Genomic DNA, 26,977 nt, shown 5'->3' with positions numbered 1-26,977 from the left:
CATTTCATTAGTCACAAAAAAGTTCCACATCACAAAAGAAACCACAAAATCCCATTACCACTTTTATTTTTATTACTTGTCCCTAGTAAGCTGGAGTGACTTTCCCAACCCATTTTTATCCAACATTAAACTGTTCCTGTCCAGCAGAAATTCAAAAGCTTGCTTCAGAAACTGAGCAAAGGAGTCACCCTACAAATGCAATGGTAAACACCCAATGTTGTCTTGGGAAAATAATGTTTAAAGTTCACTGTAACCCTAAGAAAAACTATTATAAACTATAAACATATTTTTCTTTTTTTAAATGGCAGTCTAAACCATTAAGCTTTTCAAATATTCAAAAACAAAGAATAAATGTTGCTAGTGTCACTTAGAAAACAAATTCTACTTCCCAGTACTTCAGTTTTTACAATAGTATCTCTCCCATACAGGGTGACTCCTCCCTAGTTACTTCCAGAATTGCTGCCTCATTCAGCATACAGGATGGATGAGACTCCTAGATTAAATCAGATCTGAATGACTAACGTATTATCCTGAAGAGAAGACTCATGTTACTTTGAAAACTTAAAGGGAAATTCTATCTGTGATGAAAGCATTGAACGTCAGGCTAGATAATTTACTATCCTTTTTTTCCACCAGCCTCAACTCACTAGTCCCCTATACTTGAGAAGCGCTCAACCACAACTGCAAGAGAGCACCTACTTGGAAAACTCCTGGTTTCAGCATCAGGGCAATACACTAATAAACGCACATTAAAACACCAAATTCCATGTCTATCACTCTGGCGTCAGGCAATAACCTATCCCTCTGTCCTGGCCTCCTCCTATGTAAAATGGAAAATACACATTGTAGAAGAATTTAGAAGATGAATGAATGAGAGGTTGGTGAGGTTTTTCTGTGTTATTATTAAAATTGCCATTTAACAAGTTGATTTAGTTATTAATTCTTTACCAAGATATGAAGAGAGGCAATGTTTGTAGGAAGAGTCTGTTTGTTTCACGAGATTCAGTGATATTCAAGGCTGGGTTTACTGGATGACAGTAAATAAATTATCAGGCCATACCTCAAATAATAAAAGCAAATTAAACAGCTATCTATATCAATGATCATTTTCTGCAGCTAGAAGCAAGGGAACAGAGAGAATGTGGTTGAGTACAGAGATTACATCCTATTTCACAGGCATAAGGAACATGTAGCAACAGTCCTACTTTGGATCTTTCTAAACCTCCAGCTTTGCAGCTTGTTACCATTCTGTTAACGCAACCACTTAAAATGTGTATTAAATTACACAGTTTAACATTCTCTATAACTTTCTTTGCCTGTTGAAAGTCAGTATCAAGAAACCAAAGCACACACAAACATATCAAATAAAGAGTTCTTGCCAACTGTAGATGGAAACAAGGCAGACTTTGCAGACAGTAACAAACAATCTCTGTTTTCTGGATGTCCTCATCACACCCCTGGTTCAGAGGCACTGACTGATGCTTACACCAGTATAAGTACTTAAAATCTCTAAGGTGTCACATATGAAGTTTGTGGGGAGACAACAAGAGAAGAGTTAAAAGCTACTTTTCTTTCTTACATAAATATATTTACAAATATATACACAAACATTTAACTTCCACTGTTCTTCAGATTCCCTCTACTGACATCTGACCCCTTTCCCAAACTACAGCTGTTTTCAAGTTCATTTTCTAATATATATATAAAACAAAACAAAAGCAACCTGCAATTAAAAAATCAGCTAAATCATGCGGGGCCTTCCCTGTACATCATACTCAAGATTTAATGTTTTCCATCCTGTCATATAGAAAACACCCAGTCCTCAGGTTAAAGAAGATCTATGAAGATAAAATAAAACGCAACAGAAAAGCAAGTTTTTCTTTTCCTTCTCCTGTCTCCAAAAAGAAAAGAAAAATAACCTGAAAAACATTAATAACTTGTGTGATGGCTTTCTTACCGTTTGTTTTAGATATGCTCCTAAATAGTTATGGAAAAGCAGTAATTCCAGAAAAGTCTTTCCATTTAATCACCCTTTAAAAACACTTAGTTGATCAACTCATGGAAATCAGAGGGCAAAAGGTACAATATATCTTCAGCAGTGATGCATTTTACACCAACGATGTCTATTTTATGAGAGAAAAACTACTAAAGATTTAATGGTGCCAATTAAAGAAGCCAAGAGTTTGCATGGCTCAATGGCTGAGTCACAGACCTTCTGCCTCTAATAGGTTCCATTATAGCCCCCAGCTCAAGCTGTAGGAAGAGGATTGCAGCTCAGTAAGAATTAGTATTTTTAAATGTTATTGCAATGGAAGGTGTCCTTTAAGCATTACACAGCTGTGATTCTAGCAGCACTAGAGCGGCTTGCGTTTACTCAGAATTCTAGTTTTATATGAGACACTCAGAAATTTTTGGACAGCTCACGACTTCAAACCACTGCCAAAGACATTAAGCCAATTACTGTAAAGCCCTCACTAACTCAACTAGTATTTCCTATGCATTTCCAAACTTGAAATATTTCAGTACTTGTAATTTTTGTGCTAAGCTATTACCCCTGATTTTTTGTATTCATTTATATTTACATAAAAGAAGGTATGACTGTGTAGCTGAAGACTAAAGCAGTTTGCACTTAACCATAGGATGTCTATAAACAACTGGTGTGACGTACAATGAGGAAAAGAAAATTAAAATGTTGAAGTGCCTCTCAAGATGGCTCCCGGTTAACCTGGAAAAGTCTAAATGGAATTTAACATACCTTAGATAAATTGCTATTCATGAAAGCACCAGCAGATCATAATATATAGGAAATAAAAAGAAGTTAGATGGGTAAAACTGGCACCAGAGCAAACTAGGTATAAAATCAGTGACTAATAAACTTAAGATAGGCAGATGCCTGTTCCAGTATTCAGAGTAATCCAATTTGGCTAAGAATTTCAAAAAAGGAGTACTGGGAGCAAAAGCCAAGTGCTCTTTAAATTGAAGTCTGATAAGGTTATGAACTACTCTTCATAGGATGGTACATGTGACAGCTGGAGGCTCAACTCAGTGGGCCAGACAATCTTTACAAGTAGTATGCTCCTAATGCCAGGTGACAGTAGAAATCAACAGCAAAATCTTGCTTAGATTAAAAAATAAATGTGTTTTAACAAATGTAATCTGGAATATGACAAACACTGAACAAATTAATTCAGAAATAAGTTAAATATGCTTAGAACAACCATTTATGTTTTGTTTTCTAGGGGAAGGAAATCTCTACTAAGCAGACTAATAAGGCTGGTAAAACAAGCTTCTGCTTGCGGAAGTTTTATGTTCAAATATGAAAAAAGGGTTTAGTTACCCAAAAGGCTTTTATAATTACACTGGTCAATATAGTCAGAAAAAACCTTAAGTAATATTACCTCTTTTATAAGCTTTATTTCACAGATACCTCACAGAAAACCTCTGATTTCAGATGTTTGTATTTATAACATCTTTCTTTGACTAGAAATTGTCTTCATTCATATCACAATTGCCATACAAAATGCAACGGTGTTGTTTAAAACAGAAAGTGTTGCTTTTTAAATAAAAAAAGATGCAACAGTCCCAGGGCCCTTTTACAATGGCTTTTCTATTCCCTGGTTTGTACAATTTTCCCAAAACAATGCAGAAATAATTTTTACTTTCAGGTACTCTAGATGACAGGAATTTGAGAAAAGTAAAAATGAGCAATTTATTAAATTACTCATCAGCTGTTCACTTACACAGTTACACTATTTAAATTTAGTGACATACTTGCAAGGAGTGGCTTAGTGCAGGAGATGCTCGTACCCAATTGCTCGATGTATTGCAACTAAAAAGGCTTCTAAGAGAATTTCACTTCTTTATAACATTGTTTTGGAAAATTTGTTCTTCCCCAAGAGCTCCCTACACACAACGTACCTAATACAAGAGACTGGAATCAACAGGGATAAATTAAGGTAGAACAAATTCTTTCCTCAAAAGAAAAAGTGTTTTCCACAGAAGCTACCCAGGAGCTCCCAGACCAGAATCCCATGGCCTGCTTTGATGGCTGTCCAGACCAGTTAATTAACAATGTAAACCCCACCCACTGAGGCAATTAGGTGGTTTACAGGGCTGGTTTCTTTTGGAGTAAGTTCACACAAGCTGGTATAGAGCCACTTAGAAGAAAAGGAAAGGAGCAAGAGTTTTATCTTGTACACCTACTAGTAAGCACGTCAGGCTCACAGCTAATAACTCAAAGAGTGAGACAACCTGCAGATCATTCATACTCCAATTACTCAAAGCCCAGGTTTTCTTGTATAATATACATATAGTTTCCCCACACACATAATGTTTTCTTTGCTTTAGTTATGAATACAAGCATCTACAACTCAACAAATACATTCCTGAGTTAAAAGGAAAATAAGCTTATCAAATTTTGCATAATTCTGTGTTTGTGACTTCCAAGAAACAAAATGGTGGGTTTCTAGGATTAAACGAGGTAGGTATCTTCATGTGCACCGCTAACATTCCTCTTATGTGTTAGTCCCCACAGTTCTGCATGAGAATTTTTTATTATCCAATTAGATGTAGTTAGTAAAAGCCCTTTAAAAGCAGAAAGTTGCTTTCTGAAGCTGCAGTGGTTATATTTTGGATATCCTACAAGACAAAGCAAAACAGAAAACCACATCCAAAGGCTTTTTCCCTTTTTGAGGACACCCAAGTGCACAGGAGAAGCCAAGCTGGCACTGGGTAGAGCGTGCAGGAGCTGAAGCGGCGGCAGTTCTGGCTCTGCTCGGGGGAGGCCCCATGGGCAGCACCCCGGCAGGGCCTGCCCGGCCCATGGCGGCGGGGGAGGAAGAGGGAGGAGGTTTGTGGCCGCGCGTTACCGGCTGCACGTTTCCACCCTGTGAAATGGAAACAGTGATGGGGTTTTGCCTGCCCTGCCAGCGTATTCCCACTCACTCAAATTACTCAAAGCTTCTCTGATGGAAGAAGTTAACAGATTTGGGGGGGGGGGGGGGGGGGGGGGGGGGTGTACACACCACAGGCTAAAGTGATCTTTTTCTAGCTGGCTTACTAATACTAACCTGTCAAACAGCTCAGGTAACTGTGGTTTCATGCTGTCACTTTCCACTACAAGACTTACAGTTCCAAAGAAAGGCCCAGTTATGACCAGCACCTTTCAAATCCAAAGGCAAAAATAACATTTTTAGCATACATTCTCTTCAGTCTCCATGTCCCTTCCAAAAAAAAGGGGGCACTACACAATCCATTACTTCTAGGTGAGGTGAGGATACTCTGTCTTGATCAGGCAACACAGAACTCACCATCAGGACCACCCTGAAGGCATCGTAAGAGTGGCTTCGGTCAGAACGGACCTTCAAAGGTCATCTAGTCCAACCCTCCTGCAATGAGCACGGACATCTTCAACTAAATCAGGTTGCTAGAGCCCCATCCAGCCCGGCCTTGAACGTCTCCAGGGATGGGGCATCTACCACCTCTCTGGGTAACCTGGGCCAGTGTTTCACCACCCTCATTGTAAAAAATTTCTTCCTTTTATCCAGTCTGAATCTACCTTCTTTGAGTTTAAAACCATTAGCCTATGTCCTATCACAACAGACCCTTCTAAAAAGTCTGTCCTCATCTTTTTTATAGGCTCCTTTTAAGTACTGAAAGGCCACAATAAGGTCTCCCCAGAGCCTTCTCTTCTCCAGGCTGAACAACCCCAACTCTCTCAGCCCATCCTCATAGGAAAGGTTTTCCAGCCCTCTCATCATTTTTGTGCCCTTCTCTGGACCCTCTCCAACAGGTCCATGTCTTTCATGTGATGAGGACCCTGGAGCTGAATGCTGTACTCCAGGTGGAGTCCCACCAGAGCAGAGAGGGGCAGAATCACCTCCCTCGACCTGCTGGCCATGTTTCTTGTGATGCAGCACAAGATACGATTGGCCTTCTGGGCCGTAAGTGCACATTGCCAGCTCATCTCAAGTCCTTCATCCACCAGTACCCCCAAGTCCTTCTCCGAAGGGCTGCTCTCACTCCCTTCTAGCCCCAGGCTGTAGTAATACCAGTGGTTGCCCCGACTCATGTGCAGGACCTCGCACTTGGCCTTGTTGAACCTCATGGGGTTCACATGGGCCCACTTCTTCAGCTTGTCCAGGTGCCTCTGGATGGCATCCCATCCCTCAGGTGTGTCAGCCACACCACTTAGCTTGGTGTCACCAGCAAACTTGCTGAGGGTGCACTTGATCCCACTGTCTATGTCACATTGATGAAGATTATTAAACAGCACTGGTCCCAGTACACCTCGCTAGGACAGGGGGTTACTACACTTTACACTGAGGTGTCACTGCTGTCATTTCAGACACCAGCTTGAGCAGATCCCATTTGAAGTGAGATTTATGTTACAATACAGAACTCTGTTCTATCAGCTCTGTAAGCCTCTAGTAGCGGAGAAGTAATTCTCTGCAAAAACTTCCCCTATGCCTATTGTTGCTTAGCATATAAACCTGATCTCCTTAACCACCTTTCCCAGGCCACTTAAAAGCAGTTCACAGGGGACTTCAGAGATATACAGACCACAGGTTGAAACCACTGACTCAAAGAAATCTTAGTGGATATAAATGAGTTACAAAACCAAAAGTGAACGTCAGTAATCAACTCTATTTTTCTCTTGGAGTGTGAAGACAGCAGTTCTCCAAATAGCCTTTCCATTGAAATATTTTATAAACTTCAGCACGACAAAGTGGGCTTGAAACCACAGAACTGTTAGAAATCCTTTGATGTCATATATGCTGCCCAAGATCCATTTATGTCAAAGAACCCAAGACAGTTCTCAAGCTCTAGTTCTTTAGTCACAGCAACAAATGAAAAAAGCCTTGGAATATGTTATCTAATAGGTATGTATGACATGTCACAGGTAGGCCTTTTCCCAACTGCTCTAGTAATTGACCTAAACTAACAATTAAATCAGTAAGTGTCATTAGAACTGGAGGGAAAGGAGGAAAAAGAAAAAAACACAACCAAAACCCCCACACTTTTCTGTGGACAAACACCTCATTTAGCAGTACTAATTGAGATAACTCTTCATTATAATCTCTAAATCATACTTCACTTCTCCAACAAGTTTGATGAACACTGGTCTATGAAACACTACATACCTTTAGTGCAGAAATCTTTAGTATCCTAGGTCCAGGTGTTCTGCACACAAGTGAAGTGAAGTGTAAAAATCCCTATACGTGTCTTAAGTCAGACACGCCTACAGCAATTTTAGCTCTAAATTTTGCGTTTATTGTAATATTATATTATAAACACAGAGGTGTGTCTGAAGCAACCCTTTGTACCTCATCCCTCCCTGTCGGTAGCAGTTTCTGAGTTACATTTCGAGGTGTTTCTGCACAGAGCACCTCTCAAGTGCACCCCAAAGCAACACTGGTGATACAAACAGGCAACAAATGGCTAAAAAGCAACCTAAGAGAGCAAAGATTCCCCGAATCCCAGCCTCATGTTGTAGTTACACAATTATCTGGTTCTCAATAAATATTCCTGAAATATTTCACAGGTGGCTGGCAGAGAGAAAGACTTAAGAACTAAGCAGTCTCCCAGTATCACAGGCATTTCTCCCTGTGTCCACACCTGACAACGCTTGCTCCAGTAAACATTTGCAATATCCTATTAGCAACCTGAGATACGAAAACCAACTATAAAGTCCAAAGTTTTAGACTAGTTTTAATGACTATACATTTCATACACAGCTGTACTGTAAACTGCAAGGTCAACTTTTTATGGTAAGGTGTCACTTTAAATCCAAACATCCAGGGTATATTACAAGCTTCCCACTATATTTAGCAACAATTGGCTGGTACAAAAAGATATCTTCCAAAAATAAAATAAAGCACTTCATATCATTCAGTGCTCGCATGTAAGGAAAATTACGGTATTATCACCGTTATCGGAGTCTTGCAGGGCCAAAAAAGATAGGGAGTACCAGAATGCAAGTGGATGGAGGGCCATCTGGAAAGAAAGGAGATGTAAAAGGACAGTGGTAAAAACAAGAGTTCATATTGACTACTAGACATTAGGAACACTAAATCCAAACGTCTATATAAGTATTAACTTCTCAGTTACTGTGGTCATTGTGTTCTTTTGGTTGCAGGAGTTACAAAGACATAATAAACCACAATTTAATTAGCACAATTAAAATTGACTAATGTTTTCCTAACTAAACTGATTAAATTATTCAGCCTGTTTTAAGAAAAAAGCCTACTGTAGGTGGGTATACATTCCATTTGGGAACTCTTGTATTACATATGAAAATTTCCTCTCTGATTAAAATAACAAGGGTTTATATTTTACAAAACATAAAAGAGCAAAAGATTAAACTTGTGTGTGTTTGGCACTCCCTGCAACATGTTATATCAATAAAGCAAAGACACACTTGGGGTTGTATACGGAAGAATAAGCGTTGCACTCTTGAAGAAAAATACTGGCAATTTTCTAAAATTAAAAGTTTAATAATTTTCCACAGAAACCTGTCACGCTCCACAAGTTAGGATTTCCTGGCATTTGATTTCTATAGCACAACTCATGCAACATGAACCTATTCCCAGAAGTTCCTAAATTTTCTGCTTGTTCAGTATAAAGCATGAGCTGCTGTCTCGTAAGTTTGGCTCCAGAATAAAGCCTCTGCGGAGGAATAGCAGCAAGAGGTGCATCCAGACCCTCGGTACCAATTCAGGGATGAACAGGTGATGGAACAACAGAAGCAAAAGAACAAAGACTCCTCCCAGCCCAACAGTGGAAGATCAGAGAGAGATCCACTTGTTTTCTTTCATAACCTGTACAACTGCACTGCTCTCTGGGTAACCTTTACAATTACCAAGTTCCTACAAAAGAAGTGGGACTTGCTGCTTTGAACTGGTCACCTTGGTCTTCCCGAGCTGCACTCCTAAGCAAGAGCAATACAGGAAGGAGTGACAAGGAGAGCAGGAAGATGGCATGTTTAAGAGTGACAAATAAGAGAGCAAAAATTGGAATCGGGAGTTTTGTGAATTTGGGTTTTGAATAAGTAACAGTCTTTCATGCCCATGATCTACATGTTCCTCTTCATAAACAAGGGTAACACTATTACCAACCTCGCCCAGTAAATAAGAAAATTCTAACTAACTAGGTGATACGTCAAAGTCAGTAAAATCAGAAAGAATGCTGATTCAGAGGTTATAAACCAAACCCATACTCAGATCACTAAGCCATTTTACCTCTCGCCTCTGTTTCCTCATAAAGAGGACTAAGAAATTCATCTGAGTTTTATTTCTAACTTCCCCTGCTTTTAAATCATTCTCCATGTTGAAGAACAAAATCTGTGCTCAAGAAAAGCATTTCATTGACAAATACTGGAGGCATCTTCCCTCATTTCAATGCACATGATGCACATCTAAGGAAATTGTGCCAAGCTCTCTTTGCTAGAAAGAGGATGTTCTTTCATCTCTTCAATAACAAAATAGCTGGATGTACTTCAGTTGGAAGAGGAAAAAAGTTCTTCTTTTCTAAAAAAGAAAACACACCTCTGAAATCAAATCAGTCACTTATATTTGTGTGAAAAAAGGAACAAAAGGTCAGAGTGAAACTTGTAATGTGACCTGTTTGTCACTAATTTGATAAAACAAGACGAAGCTTTGACTTCTAATGGGAGTTCTAATTCATCAAAATTGGAGGGAGAACTCCAGGGCTGGTTACTGAGGCAACTGCTACAGGCAGTTGAGCTGTGTAAGGGTATTAAAGGGCCTGAAAGCTCACTGCCAGGAGGCAATAGTCCCCATTTTCCCTCACCATGCACTCCTACACCACTAGCTTGGGTGATCTGGTGGTCACACAGTGAAGAGATGCGGGGAGCACAACCTGGCCAGATAAGCCAGTTAGACCAAGTGATCAGGTGTGCTGATGCAAGGCAGGAGCTAAGGTTCTGCATCCCAGACCTCCGCCACTTTTATTTGTGTGGATTTTTTTTTTTTTAAAGCAGATTAGATACTGAGAGTTATTGACTTCTCACAACTATGCTGCAAAGCTCCGAGGTGACTGTCTGCCCACAGGATGGTGACACAAAGGTGCAGCCTGTGGCGGCACGTGCAAAGCACTGATGGGTACCACTGCGTTTGGACGAGGTTCTTAGGGACATGGTTCAGTGCTAGAGTTAGGTTATAGTGGGACTCGATGATCCTGAGGGCCTCTTCCAACTGAAATGATTCTATGACTGGGCCGAATGGCTGCCTCTGGCGAGGGCTCCAGTGGCAGGTGACTCCATGACCTCCTCTGCCCCCATTTTAACACAGATACTGGCCATTTTCTCTCCTTTCCTACTGCTGAGCACTGGTCCATCAGCTCAGCCTTTCGCTGCCCCCTCCCTGCTGGCCACATCCTGCTCATGCTTCCCACTCTGCTCCCACCAGCTCCTGATGATGAGCTTCAAACCACACCTCCAAACTTGGGAATTTTTCAAAAGAAAGATCTGTAGAAACAGATGCTTTAATCACCGTGAAACATTCAGGGGTGTTAATCTCACTCCTTAGCTACCAAACTTTACAACCCTGTTGACAAAAGAAAGTACCAAATATTTATAGATGACATCTCTAAAGAAAAAGCTAAGCAATTTGTTACCCAAATCCAGAGCACATTACCATACAATTAACAGAACACTGATATTTAGAAAGGAAAGATCTCAAGGAAAAGGAACAGGAGGGGTATACACATCCATTCTGATACATTGTTCAGGCGAGACCGCCCCTGTTTAAAAATAACATTGCAGTATTTTAACTTCATAATTATTTGGTAATCAGTTCTTTCATTATAAGACAAATCTGAAAAACCAAAAGTGAAAAGCACTGGCTCACTGAACTGAGGGAGAAGATAACCTTGACAGACAGAAGTTAAAAACTCCAAAGTGATGGTGTCCCATCATCATGGGAATTATTTACTCTCCCCAGAAGAAAAGAGAGGACACTTAAGAATTTTGTGACACTCACATTCAAGATACAAGCAAAGGCAGATTAGTTTAAAACAAATGGAAGCCTCAAATTCCACATGAAAGAGCAGGATGGAAGGAAGGCCAAGAGGAGGATCCATCATAAAAAGGCAGCAAATTATTACTGTGCCTGCAACTTGTTCTGTATTAAGATTGCCACTGTATTTAGAGAAATTTAAAAAAATGTTAAAAAATAAATATATACATACATATATATATATATAAAGCATTTATCCTTCCATTTGCCCCAGTCTTCCATCCTTGCAAGTTATACAGGCTGCAGATGACACAGATGTGAGGGTTTGTATTAGAGTATCAGCTTTCAGTCATGAAAAAAAGCTTCTCTGAAACAACAGATATTAATTTCTTCAGATAAATATAAAATAGGAAAACACAATCAGCCATGGGAAAATAAGATGGTTGCCAAATCCCATGGGAAGTGACCATCAGTAGGTAAGAATACTATACTGAAGTACTGACAGCAGCATAAATTTCAAAATGTTTCTAGCTAGGCAATTCCTCAGATAATGCTGATGATTTCAAGAAAAAACACATTCAGGTCACCAAGATGTCATGGAAACTTTCAACATATTCATGCTGAAGAACAAGTCTGGTAACTCTTAAGCCTACAGTATCAGTATGCGGATGCAGACGTGTGTTTTTATGCTAATGCTGCAAACAGGCTTTACCCAAAACTCCAGAGCAGATAATTTAATGGTACAAATTATTTTCATCACAGACAAATAATGGCACCTGGGGGAAGAATAATCCTTGAAGCTGCTTGTACCTCCCCAACAGTAAAAAAGACCAAAAGATTTATAGCAAAACCACCTCAAAAAGAAAAAGCTTTGGCCCAAAGGCCTATTCACTGCAGAATCACTGTAACCCCTTATTTACAAAAGTACATGTAGCCTTCTCAAGGGTGAGGAGGACATAAGCCCTTGGATATGATATTAACCGTTAGACTGGAATATATCCGAGGAGTTTTAGAACATGAACCTTTTGTTGGACAAAGTATTTCATATTAATTATTATATCCTTTGAGACCTGCATGCAAACCAGTTCAGAGATGGATCAGGTTATCAGCCTCACAGACTAATCTACTCCACTGAGGTAAACCTCAATACTTTTAACCAAAGGTAGCTTTAACAATCTACTTTTCTTTTATTTGGAAAATCACAGCTTATTGCATACATTGCTCAAATAAAGGAGTTCTTCAAAGCCTCAACAAAATACAGCAGAAGCCTGTAAACATTTAAGAAAAATTTACTATTATCAACCTTTACTTTCGGATTAATACTATGGATTTTCTTCTCAGCTTTTTCTTCATCATTCTCCACAACTTCTGATATGTTTTTTTACATACATTTTACATAAATATACACATGCATTTGGAGATCTATAGATATAAACAATATACAATTATAATTAATCAAGGTTCAGTATTAACGTTTTTTGAATTCCATTTAGGCTGGCACCTTCAACAATCTTGCCAACACACACTAGTTTGCTGGGCTATAAACACCTGAAAGGGCAAACCAGAATTCCCAGGGGCAGACATGAGATTTTGCTGAATGTGCAGCACATACAGCACCCCAAAATACCAGCTAGCAATCACGTGAAATAGCCTCTGGATCAAAACAAGAAGTACCAAATATTGTTTGTAAGTTTTTTAAAAAATTTGGAGTTGTTATACTTATCGTCAAGAAAACAGTGGAAAAGCTAAACACTGAAGGGATGAAAAAGCTAACAGGTCTCTCTGGAGCCGTGGGACATGGCTTATGAATGTTAATTTACAGGAAAAATCCTAACCATCAGAAATTATACCATTTCTTACTAAATAAAGTTGTAGGACACACATTGTAAGGTAATTGGTTATATGAAGGTAGTAAGGAGATAAGTAAGAAGCCAGTCTCTTCTTACTACATTTAGGCATTAAAACAATTAAATACCCTGGAGAAAAGTCAACTTCATTTTAGTGTGCCAGCAGTATTGACTTAACTTGCACGCTCTGCCTGGTTAGAATATTGCGTCAAACCACTCCAGCTGACAGTAGTTTTCCATCAATATCCCTCTCCATTCAGGTATATCCAAGTATGAATTAAAGTGAGGCAGCACCACAGAGTTTGCAAATGCAGGAAGGGCCCATGACAGGGGTGACCCAGCTGGTGACTCAGCAGGAAATTTCCAAAGAATGTATTCACACCAAACACAGCTCTGAGTTATGATTTACAGCAAAGTCACATGCCCATAGATAGCAAGTCCAGCAGAGTAAACCTCGCTATGAACTGGTAACACACACAAAATGAATTCCTCCTCCACAAAAAGCTGGACACCGCGACCCAGCATCCTTCAACACCGCTGGTGCCCGCCGTTGAGCTCTACCATTCAGTCGAGCATGGAGGTCATACCACAACTGTTTGCCATTTAAGCACTCATATGTTCGACTATAAATAATGCAGATCACATTTGTGGAACATGATTAACGAACAGGACTCAAAACTTCAGCCCACACGGTAGCTGTAGGTAAATAAGTTCTGTTTAACAACACACCCAGGATAGCCTATTCTTGGCACTCCTACACTCACTTTATCACTAATAAAGATATCTGAAAACAATGATACATTAAGTCCAACTGCACAACATCAAGCCCCTGGCAGCCTGTCTAACCTGACATCCCATCCGCGATAAAGCCTGGGGAAGAGTAAAAGACCTGGACACACACACAGCAGATGTACCCCAACAACGAACTCTCAGTCACCACTTATTTACAGCACAGATCTGCTAAGCCGAATGTGGTGCCTTCACATTTACCAAATGATGAGGCATTTTTCTGCAGGGCTTCTCAGAGATCTGCATCTTAATGTGTGGTTCTGAGCTCACCAGTCAATTTGCTGAAGACCCTAGAAGAATTCAAGGAGACAAAACCAACTGACAACAGTCCTTGTTTCACACTCAACTTCTTAATGCGCCCACATCACTCACAATACCAGAGGCTTTCACCATCTCTCTCCTTCCCTTCCCCCCCAAATCACTTTTTTAAGTGCTTCTGTATTTTCTGAGGCCTGAGGAAGGGACCCAGAGCTGCACAGCACTTGCCTTAATGGCATACCACACATACATATAGCAACATGATAGCAATGTTCAGTTTGCTCTCTACTACTTCCGTATCAATTCCTACAGTTTTATTTCTTCTACTGTCACAGCACATATTCACATAGCCATTTAGTACCAAGACTCTGGTCCTAAGGAGAGGTTTTTGCCTACCCTTTCACTGCCCAGCCACCACAGAATCACAATCATTCTGGTCAGAAAAGACCCTTGAGGTCATCGAGTCCAACAGCAAACCTAACATCACCAAGTCCACCACTAAACCATGTCCTTAAGTGCCACCTCTACACATCTTTTAAACACCTCCAGGGATGGGGACTCAACCACTTCTCTCAGCAGCTTGTTCTACTGCTTGATAATCCTTTCAATTAAGACATTTTTCCTAATATCCAATCTAAACCTCCTTGGGCCATGCCCTGACACACAGCTTACAGTTCAAGCGATTGACATTCCTGTTGTATTTCTAATTATGGAGTTTCATTTTTGTTAGGCTCCTCATCACATCTGCACTTGGCACTCAGCTTTGAGTATGTTATCAGCAGCAGCAAACTTTGCCATTTACTCTTTTCCAGATCATTTATGAGTATTTTGGAATCACAAGCTCATGAGCCCAACACAGATGCCTTTACTGTGAAAACACGCAAGCTACTCCTGCCCGCTGCCTTGCACCTTGGCCCATTACCAAGCCACAGCAGAACCCACCTTCCCACCCCACAGCCACAGAACTCTTCTGAAAGCCTGTGGTGAAGAACGTTTCAAAAGAGGGCTTGAAAAAAATCAAGCACACCGACTGAATGTCCCAACGCTACAGCGGTTTTTATAAATCTATAAAACTCCACTGAGGCCAGCAACTCACTGCTAACAAGGTCCTAATAACCATGTCTAGTTCTCAGCTATTAATCTAAACCAGCTGAATTGTCAGTCACCAGCTCCACCTCCTAACCAAAATTATATGCAGTTCTGCACACACAAAAATAAATAAGCTCTAGAATCGACCTGGCAATTTCTTTCAAGTTAAAAGCAAAAGAACTCCACTTTCCTTCCAACATATCTAAAACCAAGACAGTAATTTGGTTAACCACAAGTAATACAGCCTTCCCATGATAAGGCTAGCTTCAGATCACTGAAAAATAGTAACTAAGATGGCTTTTGTCGAGTTAAAAGTTCATAGTGATTTCCATTTCACTGACTATATTCGTTTTGTTGATTAATTTAATACAAATAAAAACGAAACAGTCATTTAAATAACTGTTCTTCAGTGAAGAGTTTTCTGCCAACTGACTTGAAGGGAAAACCATGACACAGGCAGGAAAGCTACAAATTCTGTATTCAGTCTGAAGAGTGGGGGTTTCACACATCTGCATTCTTCCCCAGAGGGTGGGGAGGAGTCGAGTTTTCATTGACTTGAACAATATTTATTTCATCCAAACAGTTTTCAAGGGGGAAATCCCTGCCTGTCAAGAGTTTTCATTACTACAATCAGGTCTCAAAATAATTACTTAATGGGAAGGTATGTTAACAGTAACTTTTACCAAATAAAAACTAAACAGAAGTAGGTTAACAGGACTTATAACTTGGCTAGCTATAACTCTTCGGATTACTGATTTTAATCAAATAACTTGAGTTATCATGCGGTTTTCCTCTAATTATTTAGTGTCAGCACTTACCTTTGCTCAAGCTATTCATCTGCAGTTCAGAACTCTGTAATAGGTTGCATAGCTCATTTAAGGGTTGAGCTCTCTGCATTTTAGCTCTTCACTGATTAAAGGGAAATTAATCTTCCAAGAGCATTTAACAAGCCTGTCCATTCTACAAGTAAACCTTTTCCTCCCCAACCACCTCTTGCTGCCAAAAAGAAGGTTCACTAGATGAAAATGCCAGTGAAGAACACCACAGCTTCAGGGCACAGCTGATTTCAAGTCTTCCCACACCCCCACCATCACTAGTTGTAAAAGATCTCAGTGATGCTGGTGCTTGCTCCTTTACCATCTTGGAAGTCTTATTTCAGCATTTCTACAATTTCCTTTGAAGCTTTTTCTGCTAGATGCGTCGGCTCTCATCTTCAGGGTAAAAACCACATCTCATACTTCTTTTTCTGATCCCCAGTCTTCCCGTACTGATTTTTCTGTGCTGTCATTACCCCTTTGCAAATATCTGCTCGTTCTCTCACTTTTTTTTTTAATATAGTCTTGAGCTCTTTCCTTTTCATCCTGCTAACATACACACAGTAACACAAGAAGCATTGTCAAGAGCTGCTCTCTCAGGGAGGAACACACAACTCCACATTGGTGTGAGAACTCTAATTTAGGTTCTCCAAACAAAGCCTGTGTGTGGAGGTGTGGGGAGAAGAAGGACCACCACAGACATAAAATTTCACACCAATTTTTAGGGAGACAGGGGAGAGAAAGATGGTCTTGAAGATATTTTTGGCACCTTCAAGAGAGCTTCCTCCTCCTTCCCAGAAGACAGAGTCCTTCCCCTCACCCAGCCTAGTCCCTGATCTCCCTCCCTGGGCTTCCCAACCCTCTGGCACCTCCATTGCTCCTCCCCATTCGCTTCCATGGGGAATGTGGAAGCCTCTCCCAGCTGCCAAGCTGCTCCATGCACCCCTCCTCGTCAGCTGCCTCTCCGCAGCACATACATCTGATTCCCAGCCGCAGCTCACGCTGTGCGGAGCAGCCAGCAGAGCAGCCGGCAGGCAGCAGCGGAGGGGACAGAGCAGCTGCCTTCCGCGCAGGCCGGGGACACAGGCTGGGACAGCTGTTTGTATGATTTATGAAGCTTATTGTAGCTTCGTATCATTATGACTGCATTCCAACAATTGTCTCCAAATATTTATGGGCAGAGCTACTTGGCGTTAATTACTGACTGGTTTATAAAAGAAAATAAAATCAAACCTCTTGGTATCTTGACTACCTATTCATTCAGTACCAAAACGTCTTGAATGATAGCTGGATAGAACCAAAGGCAAGCAACGGCAAATGCAAAGATGCCAAAAGGGGCTTTTTCAGCTCAAGCTTAACATACAAGCATGTAGTAAAACCCGCTAAGCTACAGAGGATCAAGATGTTTTACCCATTTTAGCTTTTAATTGAAAAATGACATGAAAATAATACATCTTCATTGAAACCTGGCAGATCAGAGACTCAGTAAAATAAAACTTCTATCCTATTTGAGATTTCATTTAAGCCTCAGAAGATTTGATTTCAGACTATGATTCACATCTGCTGTCTTCTCCTTGCATAAACTGTTGCCCCATCACTTCTCAGTTGCACTACTTAGTGCCGAAGAAGTTTATCCTGGAAATTTTTTCACACATACAAATTTCAGCTTTAACTTAAAACCATAAAACATTCCCTTAAAATTCAAAGGAAGCCCTTGTTTTGGCCAAAACAAACCCATTATAAGGCACTCTTCTTTCTCCGCGTTGCATATACGAAAATTAACAGTTTAAATGACAACTCTCAAACATGCTTCCCGTTATCCCCTCAAAGGAACCAACACAAAAAGAAGAGCAGGTATTCAGCTTGTCCTGTTGCTGTATCACATTTCAGTCTATCCATTAATGTTATCTTGTAAAAATTACTGTAAGGACACAAGCAAGCTACTTGAACATCATTTTACCTTCACTTTCTGCGCACCAAGAAACCCACATAACCAGTAACAAACAGGGGAGTCAAACAGGAGCTCAGAAACCATAGATCTTGTGCATCCTCAAATGCATTTACAGTTAATTTAAAACATTTTCTACTCATTGCAAGCAGCTTACCTGAAGGACAGGCACTTTTTGTGGTGTGTTTTGTGGTGACTGGTGAAGCTGTGCCCAAGGCTGATGATGAGGATGTGGGGGTGGTGAAGACTGATGATGTATCCCTGGATGAGGCTGCATGGGAGGACAGGTTGGCATTTGCTGTTGAAAAGACTGCTGTTGACTAGGAAGCTGCTGGCCAGAAATTAGTCGCTCTTGTATTGCTTGTGGATCTGCAAGGCCAACACCTGGACAACCATTTGGTCTCATGTGCCCACCCATCTCCCGTGGTGTTGAAGACATACCCATAAACGGACGATTCTGTTGCATGTTTCGGGGGCCCATATTCCTTTGTCCAATTCCCATGGCACCAGGGGGCTGGTGTGACGGCTGAGGATGGGGAATATTTGGATAACTGCCAACTTCCATTGGTATTCCAGCGCTACCAGGTCTAACCTGTGGAGGAGGTGTACCTGCTGGATTACTCATTGCTTTCATAGGTGACATGGGAGGTGGAGAGGCATAAGTTCCCTGAGGCTGTGAAGGGTGCATAGTTTGTGTGTTCATTTGGTTAAGTGAGCCACTCGGGTGGATGGGTTGCTGGTGCATTAGTCCTTGACCACTGTTTGATGGAAATCCGACAGCATTTGGGTATCTTGGTACAGATTGATTCATTGGAGTGTTATTCGTAAGGCCTAAATTCTGATTCATCCCTGTATTATTAACTAATCCCTGATTAAGGTTACTGTAAGGATATCGAGAATACTGCCCTGAGTTGTTTATAGTAGGTGAGGGTACCGTCTGGCTCCGAGAACTAAAATTAAGTGTTTGCGGCCTAACAGCACCCTGCTGGGGAGGATTAGGGGAGAATCTGGGACTATGGGCTACTGATTCTCCATGGAGAGCAGTGGGGGGATGGTGGTGAAATTGCTGGACTGAGTGTCGCAAGGAAGGTGCCATACTGGGATTCTGCTGGGGCACATGAGACAAGTGGCCAGGTCCTGAGGTGGCAATGAAAGGGTTTCCCTGATTGAGGCCTTCTTGGCCTTGAGAAAACTGGTTCATCCTCTGCTGTTGCGGCTGACTGTGCTGCTGCATCGAAAAATCACCACGAGCCATGTAGTTTCCCATCTGCTGCATGTGCTGAGGATGGCCCTGCCCAGGGGGTCCGGAGGGTGCCTGGGGCGGCTGTGTCGGCTGCGGCTGCTGCTGCTGTTGCTGCTGGTACGGTGCTCTGATCTGGTCTGGCACTTGAACTGCCCGTGGTCCCCACATGGAGCCACTGTCTACGAAGGGTTGCCCGTGTCTTTCGTTCTGCATGCCGGGATAGACTCCCATCTGACCACCAGCACCACTGCCATGAGGAACCTGAGGAACTGGAGGGTTGTGGTACTGTGAATGAGGAGACGCTATACCATTCCCAGGGGCATTGCTTATCATCCTGTTCGGCTGATCCATCAGGTGCATTTTCTGCTGTTCATATTGATTATAGTGATCAAAATGGGTCAACTTGGCTTGGTTTTGATTTGCAGGGGGATGATGAAGAGATGACTGTAAAGAGGGAAATCCTTGATCCATGGGCATTTGCTGCCCCATAGGATTTACTGTATTTTCAGGATATCCACATTCTCCGAGACCTTCCAGCCCTTCACTGAAAATATTCCCATCTTCTCCAAACAGACTCATCATTCCTGGATCTGCCATCTTATTTCAGCACACAGCTCCTCAGAGCTACAACTAGAATGCTAGTCTGTGCTTCACCTCAGCGAGGTGTTTTGTCCTCAAAGCCTTTAATCCTCAACTAATCTCCTTCATGTCATTCCATATTTCCTTAATTCTTTTGGACCACGCAGTGTCAGGCAAAGTCTGGTTACTGCTCCTAGAAAAAGAGGGGGAAGGGGGAGAAAGAGAGGAAGATATTAAAATAAATAACATCGGGCAATATTAAAAAAAAAAAACCACACACTTGACAATTTTAGACAATGCTAGCTAGTTTCAGCCCCTGAAATACATCTTAAAAATCTAATTCACTTTATGAAGGACTCATTAGCTTTATCAGAAGCTTTAGTATGATACAGAGTTAGGAAGCAAGCAAAACACTAGCCTCAACCTTAAATTAATCCATTCACTACACTTCCTAGTGCTTCTTTCTTGGGTGGAACAGAACAAAAGAACACAACATGCAGCAGCAGCAGCTGCCACAGCAGGTAGGCAGATGTATGAATATAGCCAAGCAGCCCATCTGCCAAACTAAAGCCCTGAAAACGCTCTAGTTACCAACAGCACGTCCTTAACCTTATTCCCTTGAGCTGCGTAATCAGATGAGCAAGCAGAAGCACCAAGCCCTACGACAGGCTCAAGTTAGTTACAGGGACAACAGATTTTTCAATCACACACACAGAGATGACCCTTTAAAACATACCAAACTCCAAGACTTAACATTTAGGAAGAAAAAAAAAAATAAACACACAATTTATCTCAATTTAATGAGCTTGTAAACAGAAAGACATAATACTTCCTATTTATGCAAAACTATATGCTCAATTTGTGTACAAAAATTAAATTCAAAAGCTGCATCCTATGATAGGGTAGATTTCTCAATCCATGTCCTAATTTCTCTCATGATGATAACAGGGAACACCGTCACTGGAGTTCATTATTCATCATCAGGCAATCATGCTACTTAACTGCAACTACAGCACTTTAGAAGATCACACCGAAGTTTTGTTCTCTCCAGAATTACAACCTTGAAAACACACTCAGGAGAATTAGTAATGGCAAAGGAATTTACATAAGAAATTGCTAACCTAACAAGGTATGCACTCAAACTTGAGAAAAAAAAAAGATAAAAGCAACACACAGTAAGAGAGTAGATTCAGAAAAGTTCCCATTCAGGTTTTTCACATGGAGACCAGCACGTTCTGAAACTTGTCCCCCATTCTCTTCCTGCAATAACTTGAAAGACTTTGAGTCTGCTTATTAGGAACAAAACTAGCGTAATGCTATCTTTCCTCAGGATCAGAACTTTAAATGCTATGTTTTATATCTCCAAATAAAGCCTAAGGCGATAGTAAAGGAAGCCTATCCACGCAGCAAATAAAAACTATTTTTGCGTCTTTGTCATGATTTAGTAGCAACTGTACTTGCAGATACCAACCTGCCCTTAATCAGTGATCAAAGAAAAGAAGATTTACAAGTTTGTACTTTCACATCTTGCATTTTGTTGTACAGGAGGGATGCTTTCAGTCACTCTGGATGCAAAATGCCAGACCAGACTATTTTAACTGCAGGCAATTTGTCCCAAACGAGTTTTTCGGAAGAAAATATCAGCACATTTATTATACTACTTGTAGCCATTGTCAAGAGAACCTTCTACAGCATGAAGCAGAGGGCAAGAGGAAAAGCACAAGCATTTATCACTCCTCTTAAAATAGCATTTGAATGTCACCTTTAAAACCACACTCTCAACTCTCTTTTGTGCTCAGCTGGGATATTAACACTTATATTTCTAATTCTCTTGGGGCTAAATTCCTATGAGGCACTTTCCGTTCTTTAATATCTATTTCTTTTTATTTCATTTTCCTTATTAAACAGAAGCCACCTGTAATATCAGTTCATCAAAGCACAGCATAAGGAAGTTCCAGCAAAAAGGTAGAGAAGGAGCTTCCTTCACCAAGACAAGCTTTCGGTATTAGCTTGCTCCAGAGGCAACCACTCTGTCCTGGTGAAGATCCTTCCAGTGGTTTAAGATGACTCGAGGACTTCTAACGCTGCTACTTCTGCTGATGCACACTGCCACTAGGAGCTGGCAAAGCCGGACATCAGTGTGTACAGAGAGTCTCCATCTAACGAACAGCCTCTTCGCCTGGAAATGCTAAAATGCACTGTGCAGATCCTGTTACCTCCCAACCACTGACGTAATCTGGACAATATCAAACTTGACCCAAGTAGGGGATCTCACTCATCAGCTAACCTGTGCACAGCCACAAGATTATGAACAGGTAAGAACTTTCAGTCATTTTATTATAGAAATGACCCTAAATCAACCAGCTGCAGGATATAAACAAGGGAGTTGATGCCTACCAAAATAACCATTTTTGAAGACAAGCATGTTCTGCTCTCCTGAAACACTAGTGAATCTTTGCAATAAAAATTACTGAAATCTACAAAGAAGAATTCTCTTTGCTCTCTGTCATAGACAAGCTAACAGAGCATCTCCAGAAACAAGGTCACAAGCATCAAGCATGGATCTGAATCACACTGCTTCGTTTGCTGTTGTTGAACTGACAGGCTTCCAATAAAACTCAGGCTGGAGTCAGCCACCAGTAGCAGTCAACACTGGCCCACAGTAGTTAGGACCTGCTACTATACCCAGAAAACCAAATTAAAATAGGGTATGAGTTTTGTTAAACACACCTTATTTCTGGCCAGTTGACTCCACACCAACTTGCAGGCTTGGGCCAGGGACTGTCCCTTACAGTGAGAGGGACATGCTACAGAACCCAGCACTCACCTGGCTTCCTCAGCACATGCTCCTCCAAAAGAAAAGTAACTTCTACATTTATGATGCAGCTTGCAAGCCAACAAATCCATCACCTAAATTAGGAGCGAAAACACCGTTTCCTGCTATTTATTATTTTAGTTCTGCATTTTTAGCTGAAGTATGAACTGATTTAATGTTTGAGCTGTTGATGCTAAAGCTGTTAGGTTTGAAACACAACGTGAAAACGTGTCTGAGAATATGCCTCAAAATCATTTTCGTATTTCTTTAGATTTACGTTTGGCCTTAAATTTAATGACCACAGCCCTTTACAGTCAGTTGTGCTTTTGCCAAACCTTCTTATAGTTCCCCAAATAAAAGTCACACCTCTGATGCAATATATGGTGAACAGCACATGTTGAAGACTGAAGGACAGTAGCAGCTACAGCCTGATCAAAATAACTACTGTTTTGATAAGAAAACAGTCAATACTGGAATTACCTAATAAGCTCTCAACCTTCTACACTAACAGGATAGTGTTCTAGACAGTTAAGCAAGTCATGAGTGTCACAGCTTCAAGCTGCGAAGTTGCAATCATTTCTTTGCTTCTTTCACTACAGCAATGTAGTTTCTCTGCTTAAAGCATCAAGGCCAGACCGCCCGCACCCCAAAAAAAAGAACAAACCCCAAAACAACAACAGCAACAAACCAACACAAAAAGAAAACCCACACACAAAGGTAGGATCTGCATCAAGCAATGATTCTAGCTAAAATTTTCGCTAAGTGCCATTAGTCACTCCCTCATGAAAGCAGACATACTAACAGCAAGACTGGCCAACATAATCTCAGCTTAAATTATTATTTTTTTTTAATTAAATAGTTTTAAAATGAATTTGTGTATATTCTTCTCTATCCCATAAGTTAAAACCAACAGACATTCATGGAGCAGTGACTATTTTCCAGATACAAAGACTATCTGAAACCTTGGAAAGGTGAGCTGAATAAAAGTGTGACTGTACAAAGAAATAGTGATTTGGAAAAAAAAAAAAAAAATATCGTAAAGTATACAGATTCTGCTATAAAATTCTATTAGCTTTTCTGTTCCTGAAAATGAAAGCTTGCACCAACAAGACTGAAGTAGAAAGTCAAGACTCCTCCTCAAGACTGCCTAGACGACCTGTTTCTTTCAAAGCAATGGTATGATCCCAACTACCAAGACACAGTCAATTGCTTAACAACTCTGTTGTCTCAACAGACAAAGCTCACATTTACTTCAGTCTGCAACATTCCAGTCCTAAACAGCTAGATCTCAAATTTAAGTAGTCGTTAACCATTGCTCAACTTAGTATTTCAGAGCTACATGGACTCAGTAGCCTTGGGCAGCTTCCCACTTTTATGAGTGGAACTAAACTGGCTGCTACACAGGCATAACTCAACCTAGGGCTGCAAACACTAAAACCTGAACTTCATTAGTCTTGCTCCCAAGGCAGCAGATCCAGGCAGTCAAGACCAGGAAGCAGCAAGGGCAGCACACAGACACACGCGCCCTCCACAACGCCATCCTCACCTTCTGCCACTCACAACATTTTGTAAATCAACAGGTTCCGCGATTCAGCTATTGATGCTTCTATACAAGAAATTCGGCAGTGTTTCTTGATGGCCATGCAGGAAGTAAACTGAATAAACAGAATGTGAGAAGACAGCTAATACTGACTGCTTCAAGCTCTGAAGTGAGATGTCATGCAGAGTTGTTGTTTTTACAGCTATCAGTTGATATCTCAGGCAAAACTCTTCAGTACTCGAAACAAACAAAACAGTTACTCAAATAATGGAACTATGCACCTACAACAAAATACAATAAACAGTGTGCTAAATACTGTGCTGTTTTGATCAACTAGGCTAAAAAGACCTTTCATGCTAGAAATCAAAGCCATGCCTAAGGTCATTTTGAGACAGGAGCCCCAAAATGTGGGATTAAACATCAGGCTGCTACTACTACATATCTGAACTGCTTTTCAAAACTTCTAAGCTCCTGATGACTGTTAGGGGTAGTAATTTAAGCACTTGCTGCACGGAAGTAGATCACACAAATGACAGCAATTAAAGTCACATTTGTATTTTATGAACAAAGTTGGAGGAAAACATTTACAAAGAACTTCATAAACACACCCTGACAACATAGGAAAAGTCATGCCAAGACATTCAAATTGGGGAAGATGGCTGATGAGACTTCTGCCTTTCAGCTCCTCTACCTACTGAGTGAATTGTGCTGCTGATGCCAAGACAGTTATGCAAGTGCCTGTGTCCACGGGAAGCACAACCAGTCTCCTATGTGTTTAATGCTTAGTTCTCACTGCATGCTACGTTCCTCCTCCATATAAATTAGACAATATAGAAGAGTAGATTTGTAAAGCAATTGCCACACAATTTGTGACTGTAACTTCCAAAGAAACTTTGTTTTTGGAACGTCTGAAGTCACTTTTTATTTTATATAGAATGCCTTCCTAGTATACACTTCATACAGTACAGCTGTGTTAAAAATTAAGTCCATACACTTTGTCTCAGATCAAAGGACAGCAGCAATCTTGTTCCCCCCCTGCCCCAGGAATAGGAGACAGGACTTGCAAGGATTAAAAGAATCGCAGAATCGTAGAGTGTCCTGAGTTGGAAGGGACCCACAAGGATCATCAAGTCCAACTCCTGTCCCTGCATACGGCAACCCCCCAGTCCACACCATGTGTCTGAGGGCGTTGTCTCTTCACCGCATTTCTAACAGTTTTTCAGAACGCATGACAGAAGGACAATCCATCGGAACTCCTACCAGAGGATCCCTTCGCTCCTATCACACTAACTCATTGACTACCAGGACCTCAGCAATATATGGAAAGCATACAAAGAATAAATAAAATGCAGCCCCCATTACAGTGTGTTTCTTCCTTGTCACACTCATTTCACATTAACTTTTTAAAACTATACACGCCTCAAACAAAAAGCAGCATGACCTCATGCACTCCAGGAATACCCTGCCTTCAGCAGGAAGAGGCAGAAAATATGGTGTAAGCGTTTCTGAAAAGTTTAATTTCATATTTCTCTTAGCAAAATTCAGCGAGTTCTTCACAGAAACACACCCCTGCAGAAATCTGCAGTGGCAAATTCAATCTCTCTTGTTATACTAGGAACTGGGAAGGAGGGTAGGGGTGAAAAGCTGATGTGCCTTTCCTCAAATGTCTCCGAGTCAGCTATACACCTTGAATGCTATTCAGCAACAGCTTTTTGGCAAGAATTGACAACAATTGTAAGTTTCCCATACAATGCTTAAGCAGAAACCAGATTGCATTTTATTTCCTTAATGCACAGTATACTTTGGCAAAGCACAGGCTTTCACGAAGGCAACCGAGGGCACGACAGCCTTCGAATACTTGGCAGCTCGCTGCTGTCAAGCAGCTGATGCAGGAATGACCAGCTAGAGTTCAGTCTGTGCCACACATTTGGAAACAATATCCTACGTCATTCAAGTTCACGGGAGCTCGGATACCAGACGGCAGCAGCACCGTGTAGAGTCCTCTCTCTGATGCAAAGTCCTGTCGTTACATCATACGTGCCCGCTGGGAACGACCTCTGTGTTCATCGGACCAGCCGGGAAGTGAACTCTTTTCCTAACATGGGGCACTACTAATTTTAAGTCAGCAGATAGAACATTAAATAAGAAGCCTGAGCATGTCTTTTCTTTCCAGTGACCAGAAGAAAAAGAGGAAAGTTTATAGCTGTTTCTTAGAAGTACGTGCTTGGAGGTTTTTAATGAAGTAACCAGAGGAATAAAAATGTTTTTTTACGTTTAAGTGTATTACGAGCATGTGGTGGGAGAAGCCTAAGCCAGAAACACTTCAGTTTTAGTGTTATGTAGCCTGGAATTTTAAGAGGCCTTTTTTGGTCATACGACCACCCTCTGTCCCAACACCAGTTTAAAATACAGATGCGAGAAGGAGGTTTATCTAAAAATAGTCCTAGATAACTACGAGAAACAATCGCAGCCACAAAAACATTTCAGGAATACCCCTTAAAATATTTGATAGCGGTGTTATCTTGCGCATTGCTCTACAAGGAGTAACAGCGGCAGGTTTAACGTAGCCCTGAGTGAGGTTTGAACCCCACAAACGCGGGCGCCGCTGGGCCGGGAGGTCCAGGCCAACACAAAGCCCCGGCAGGGCCGGGGTCTGGGGAGGAGGGAGGTGGTGTGAGGGAGAAGACTCGTATTGTTGCCATCAGTCAGCAAGAAATCTCCCCGCAATTACATTTCTCTTGTAGAGCTGACACTAAACCGGCCCTGGGATTCAAGAGGTGGGGCCAGCGGCGACCCGCTGAGGCGCTGAAAAAAACAGCCTGCGCAACTGATGACTCTTGTTAAGGGCCGTGCTTTTTGTGCACCTACTGCAGTTGTCACTGATTAACCAACTGATCTGGCAATTTCCTACATTCTTTTGCATTTAAAAAGGATCTGAGAGGCCGAGAGTCATCCCCCTTTCATATTCCGGGGGAGGCTGCGCCCCGTCCGGCTGTGGTGCGGAGGGGCCCCCGCCGGCCCCTCTGCCGCCCTTCCTCCCCCAAGCACAGGCCTGCAGCTGAAAATAATTTATCTGTT

General features: G+C 41.3%; 1 protein-coding gene across 6 annotated transcripts in view; it reads right to left on the bottom strand.

Moving 5' to 3' along the window:
* The window catches only part of CHD7 (chromodomain helicase DNA binding protein 7), a 132,153-nt gene that overhangs the window by 69,926 nt on the left and 35,250 nt on the right, over positions 1-26,977 (bottom strand). For all 6 annotated transcript variants that reach the window (XM_065053626.1, XM_065053625.1, XM_065053630.1 and 3 more), the window contains one exon: positions 17,880-19,737. In XM_065053626.1, the coding sequence (XP_064909698.1) occupies positions 17,880-19,562 (1,683 nt within the window). In that variant the 5' untranslated portion in view covers positions 19,563-19,737. The remainder of the gene's footprint in view (positions 1-17,879; positions 19,738-26,977) is intronic.

This window comes from Columba livia, chromosome 2 (genome assembly GCF_036013475.1).
Source record: "Columba livia isolate bColLiv1 breed racing homer chromosome 2, bColLiv1.pat.W.v2, whole genome shotgun sequence".
Classification (NCBI taxonomy): domain Eukaryota; kingdom Metazoa; phylum Chordata; class Aves; order Columbiformes; family Columbidae; genus Columba; species Columba livia.
The sequence above is the reverse complement of the archived record's forward strand: the minus strand, read 5'-3'. Positions and strand labels throughout refer to the sequence as shown.